This window comes from Triturus cristatus, chromosome 10 (genome assembly GCF_964204655.1).
Source record: "Triturus cristatus chromosome 10, aTriCri1.1, whole genome shotgun sequence".
Classification (NCBI taxonomy): Eukaryota; Metazoa; Chordata; class Amphibia; order Caudata; family Salamandridae; genus Triturus; species Triturus cristatus.
Window position 1 is genome coordinate 427,755,726 of NC_140593.1, and position 6,190 is coordinate 427,761,915.

The window sequence follows — 6,190 nt, forward strand, 5'->3', positions numbered from 1 at the left end:
TCATTGGGGTAGGGGCGCCTATAAAGCCTGTGGCACCGGGTGCCACCGGCGCTTAAGCCGCCCTCAGCAGACTCCTCTTACCCGGGCCGCCGGTGCCTGCAGCTCTGGATGTCCTTCAGGGAGCTGCTGTCCGGGAGGCAGCCCTCGGGGTGGGAGCTCTCCATCGCCCCCAGGTAGGGCATGCCAAGACCGCTCCGCTCCCGGGGGGCCTCCTCTATCACTACCTGGCTGCTGAGCTTGTTGAAGACGATGGTGTTCATGGTCGGGGTCCCTCTTGGCGGTACGGAGCTGGGGGTCCCGGCTTCTCCTTCTGTAGCGGCAGGGGGCTCTCTATAGGTCTCGGGGGCGCAGCTCCTGGGGAGATAGAGAGAGAGAATAGTGTGAGAAGAGCAAACAAGGAATACGTCACCACAGGTGGTCCTTCTAAAGTGTAAACAGGACATTTCAGACACAATATTACACAATTATTGACCAGGTCGCGCTCTTTTCAGACCCTTGCGTCGAAAGTAAGCTGTACAACTTCCTGTCAGGCGGAAACTCTCTCCACAGGCTGGCGCGTGAGTGTGGTCGACATATGCAATAAAATGTGCCATGAAACGTCGTATTGGGAGCAGTGCCTTGTGCACGGCCCCTCGCCCTGTTTCTCTGTCACCACAGGTTCTTCCCACTCCTGGGTCCTGGGAGTCCCGTGTCAAGTCGCTGTAAGGCAGCATGGCCGGAATTGTGTTTCCGCATCAACTATGGCTTTTGGACTCGCAGTGGGAAGGATCATGGAGTCGATTTCTGCAATTACCTGGCACATATTTCCCTGCTTTTGATTGGCTACCCTTTGTCCCGGACGTACCACATCAAGTAAGTCCAGGTACAGTAAAACCTACCAAACTGCCATTACGGACAGAACTGAATCCCCACCCAACCTGATGAACCATCAATGATGCGGCGATAGAGCGAGCTTGTTACTGGTGTAACAGGAAAGTTTATTCCTGCAGCGACGTGGTATTATGTCCTAAGGATTCTGTCTTACACCCAGCCCTTCTGGACACACCTCTGCAGGCCCCTCTCTGGAGTATCAATGGACCACATATATCATGTACATTTTGCACCAGTTTGAATCCCTAGATCATGAGGAATGCGATTTTATTTTCTGCGAGCCGTAATACGCCCGGATTTTGCACCACGCCTGCCTTGCTTACTGTTTACACGGCCAGAAATGAATCATATTGGCTTTGCCTTCGTCTCCGGTGAATATTGAACGTTTGTCAGTAAACCAGAAAAATATTGCACGGCAAGTTTGCTCCTTTGTTTGCCGTAGTGCAAAACTTTATTTAACGGGCCTCCGACTGAGTGTGCAAATCACTTTTGCTTCAGTTGTTTTCCGTAAGTACGAAAAAGTTACTGATTGCATTTGCCAATTTATTTTAGCCAATGTGCAACATTTTACATTCAACCTCTCGGCGGGAATTCACAGATTCTGTTCTGCGAGAGTTTGCTCAAACAGGTCCGAGCCCTTCTCATCTTAAGTAGACCCTGCAGCACTGCGAATAACATGAAACACGTCCCGTTTGCTAAATCAGTGCTGCTTACGTAATAGAAAATGTAGCAAAACAGATTTGCTCTTTAGCCTGGACCATCATTTGTTCATCCAAGGGTAATGTAAATGGAGCAAATGGATTATTCACTTAGTTGTTCTTTATTCCCACATAAGACGAATGGAATTAGTGGAAATAGCCCTCATGACTTGGCTGTTAAAATATAGTTCTGTCTTTTAACTGGATCGCCTCACTTCCTAGCGCTGAGATAGCTTTGTGTGATCACACCAGGCGCTTTATGAATGTCATTCCATGCCATTTCATGCCATTTCCGGTTGTATAGCATGGAAGAGAGCACCACGGATATGTAGTTCCGCTTTTGAAATCTGAAATATTTGCCTAAACCTGAGACACAGACATGTACAGCATTGCTAAACCAGGAGCATGGGCAAAATATGTTTGCTCCATTTTCTTGCACTGGTGCAAATGTCTTCATGCACTTCACACAAAGCAACCCCTTTTTTGCACTAGCAGCAAAATGGTGCAAATTTGATGATTCCTATTTTCTGCACGGGTGCAAAACGTGCCTGGTATTCCCACACTGCGGCACTGTAATGAAATGGTTTATAGGCTATTAGGCAAACGTTTTATTTGTTTTGCACTGGTGCAAAATCACGCATGGTCCCCTGTCTATCACCTTCCTTGCTCCTTCAGTGTGTTGCCTTTTTCCCGGGACCACACGGTGAAAGTGCAGTAATAATTGAATGTTGCAGACAGATCTGGGGGAAAATCCAATAATTCGACCTGCGCTGGTCAAAGGATACCCGACTTCATGTTATCTCGAAAGCCCCCATCTGGAGCGCAGGAGACACGTGGTGGGTGCCCCTCAGCCACTGGAAAGCCCTTGTTTATTATCAAACAGGTCGAGATGCACGTGCGCAGCAGCCTGTCTCGCACCCTGTGGGAAGAGATGGACTTCCGGCGCGGAAGTTGTTACGTGACTTCCGAGAAGCGCTACATCTGTAGATTCACAGCTTCATGGCGCCGGCGGCTGATACCCCCACAAGGAATGGAGATATACAGTGAGCGCTATAGAGCAACAATTGTAAACATATGAATAAACACCGGGCAGCATGTGTCTGCACAGACGCGTCGCGGGCATTGATGCACCATGGGCAGACGCCGCCCACATATGAACGCCAGTGGAGCCACGCAAATAAAAGTGGCAGGTTTTTTGGATGAGCGTTTTAAGCGAGTCTGTCGCCTCGAGTCCGAGAAACCCTGATGCCAGGGGATTCCCCGATGGTGCCACCACCAGCTGTCCGTGAATGGGTTTAAATCACGCAGGAGAAAGATCTCATCGTCCAGGGGCGAGGCTTCTAATGGTGCAGCAGGTGCAGTGCACCGGGGCCCTGAGCCTTGACGACCCACTGAACTCTGACTATTGCTGTATTTTACCCTTCAAACAGCAGCCAGGGGGCACTATACCGGCCTCGCTACCTCCCCCTCCGACTCCAACCTGCCGCTGCCGCTGGCCAGGGGCACTCAGCCCCGCTCGGCATCTGTGTGCGGTTTGCCTGTTCGGTTACAGTGGGCTACAGTACACAGGCTGTAAATCCGGCCTCGGTCAATATTTACAAGGATGCCATTCAGACACGACTGGCTGCCGTGCCCCGTCAAGGCACGATGCATGAATCCGATGCCCGGGCATGCGTGGCACAGAGGCACCTTTATATTGCTGCCCCTGTGGCGTGTTCACGCCGTTCTCGTGCCGGTGCCTGTATTCCTTTTATTCGCATATTACTTGTTTTCTTTCCTTCGGTTTGTAGTGCATTCGACACGTTCGAATGTAAAATGTAACTTTGGAACTGGAATGAAAATATATACATTGAACCGCTGCAGTTCTGTTCCATTTCCAGATCACATCGTTTGCACCGGTGACGGCGGTCATTTGACTTGAGGGTCATGTCGGTACAAGTGTGAATCTGTTCTGGTGTCACTGTTTACTATGTAACCCGGATGTTGGTGCAAATTCACAGCAGTGTAATCTGTAAAATGTCTCAGCGGCGGTTCTTAAAAATGTCAAGCATTCTTTATGCATATACGTACAGGATTGCAAGAGAACCGCAGGTGACATCATTCACTTTGACAAAGATCACACCTAGCTTGGTGAGCGCTGTACCCTCCTGACTTAGGGTCCAGTAATAACTCCCTCAAGTGATCTAGGGAGACAAACCCGACATCACCGAACACCCACAAAACATCCACGTGTGGCACTGCTACATCACACAAAAAGATGTCACAGAAGGCACCCACATGCAACACGTAATAAACAAATATATGCATACGCTTACAATAAGCACACAATGGCAAATGTCCGTACACACGCCTCACACCACCCCCCAACACAAGAAAGTATATTAGGCAATACGCATAAGCACAACAACCAAACACGCAGGTTTGTAAATAACACGCACGCGTTTACTGACGTAAATTATTTACAAATACATGCACTTGAACACATGTAGACTGAGAACTATAATCACACACAAAACAATATGTGCGCACGCACGTATGTAAAGACAGTTAGGCTGAAGCACATACCGTTTTTTAAACTTTGATTATCATTGTAAGTGGTCGTTGTATGACTTTTACTTATATGTATTGCTTTCTTGCGCCTTGAAGCTGGTGTTCCCCGGCATTGTTTTATCTATAGAAATAACAGTCACATATATAAATATAGATTCCAAAGGGATGCAAAAGTTACCTACCAGCACATAGGGCGGTGCACCAAGCCTTGCTTCTCTCTTCATCACAGCTGTGAAATCATTTCCCCTACGTCTTACAGAAGATCCCGAAAGAGCCTCCCCGGAGCCCCCGACCAGTGCCCCCAGACCAGAGTGAGCGCGGTACCGATCGTTCGCCAGACTGAATTCGCAGACAGCCCCCCATCTCTCGACCCAGACATACAAGACAATGGAACCTTCCAGATGTGCCACCGGGATACACAATTCATGGCAAACGCTGTGAGGCATCTAGGAGCTGTGCGCAGCGGGAATCAGGTATGAATACTTATGCAAACAGTAGCACGTACGTGGTCGCACAGAGCTATAATGTAGAAACTACGTATGTAGATCTAAACATACATTTGTGCACATTAATGTAAACATATACATTTAAATAGACACATAGGTGTACACACATTGTTCCACTTCTAGACTGTGCCACATTTGTCCTGTGAGGGAATTAAATTGCACCTCAATTCTAACATCCAGCAACACATTTAAAAGAGATGAGTCGCACTTCAACTCCCTACCAAGTCCCATTGGAAGTTTTTCTGAAGTATGCAGAGGGCTGGTGACACTGATCTCGATGTGGGGGCGAATTGCCTGCCCACTGCCACCCTCTGAGCTATCGAGCTCCGAGCTCCACGGAGGGCAGCCTGCTGCGCTCCACGGGATAAAGCAACTTTCGACCCCTGGGCACTGACTCCAGGGGATGTTCCTCTCCCGGGCTTCTCCGGGCTGGGTATCTCTTTAAAGAGGACCTCAAACACAACAAGAGGATGGGAGGAATGCTAGCAATTTGTCTTACCACTGGCAGTCACTCGGGTAGCATCCCAAACCGTCCAACTTTTGTCACCAGGTCACCTCAGCTAAATGCAAACCAGGCTTGACGGGGGCAGTTCCGCTGGACTGTTCCCGGGATCAGCGGGTGCCAGTGGCTAGACAAACTGCAAGCATTCCGCCATCACCTTTTGTGTGTTTTGTCTAAAGAGGTCTGAATCCCTGAACGTGAATATAGGGGACCAAGTACCTTTGGGGTTGTGTATGAGGTAAGTGCTGCCCCCCCCCATGTATTCATCAAACTGTGCCGCAGTCGATTGGGTTTGACTGACAGCGCTTGTACAGGTGAGGTCATGACCCCCTGAAAGGTCAGGGTTCAACGTGCTGAGTGTCCGTGCGTGGTCCAGAACCAATGGACGCAAGCCCTCACGAGGTGATGTCCAGCACTTAGGAGGTGCATAGATCCCATCCCATCCCAGCCCGCTCCAGCCGAGTCAGTGTCGGGCCGTTCCGGAGGTCAGTCCCCAGAATCCGGACGGTGAAACAGTACCTGCTGCACAGCTCTGCGGCCAGGCGTCTGTGTGGGTCCCGCTGCTGCTGCTGCTACTGCCATCCCGCCAGCTCCCGGCAGCCGCACATGCTCCCCGCGCTCTGCATCCAGAGCTCTAACCGCACGAGCCGCGGCCGCCCGAGTCCCGCCTTTATTTACCCAGCCTGGGCCGCCGGGCCCCGGAACCTGCATGCAGAGCTCTGCTCATGTCGGCTCGCTGTGCACCGCCCCAGCGAACATTGCGACGTTGTGGCAAGCAGGTTCCGGGGCCCCGAGGTGGGGCGGCTGCTTAGGCGAGAGGATGTGAGTGAGTTGTGAGACATCCACTGCTCCAGCAGCATCTACTTGGCAGGGAGCTGAGGAAATACCTGCAGGAGGACCGACCCAGAGGGAAGTGTGTCATAATCACTGCTCCAGCGGCATCTGCTCACTGCTCCAGCGGCATCTGCGGGCAGGGAGTTTAATAAATACGCGCAGGACTGTCCCAAAGCGGAATTTGCCATAACCACTGCTCAGGCAGCATCTGCCTAGCAGCGAGCTGAGGA

General features: G+C 50.7%; 1 protein-coding gene across 2 annotated transcripts in view; it reads right to left on the reverse strand.

Moving 5' to 3' along the window:
• MKX (mohawk homeobox) overlaps positions 1–5,761 on the reverse strand; it is a 239,742-nt gene extending 233,981 nt beyond the window's left edge. For both annotated transcript variants that reach the window (XM_085631768.1, XM_085631769.1), the window contains exons 1-2: positions 5,646–5,761; positions 82–354 (exon numbers count right to left, since the gene is read on the reverse strand). In XM_085631768.1, coding sequence (XP_085487894.1) covers positions 82–260 — 179 coding nt within the window. In that variant the 5' untranslated portion in view covers positions 261–354; positions 5,646–5,761. The remainder of the gene's footprint in view (positions 1–81; positions 355–5,645) is intronic.
• Positions 5,762–6,190: the final 429 nt, after the last annotated feature.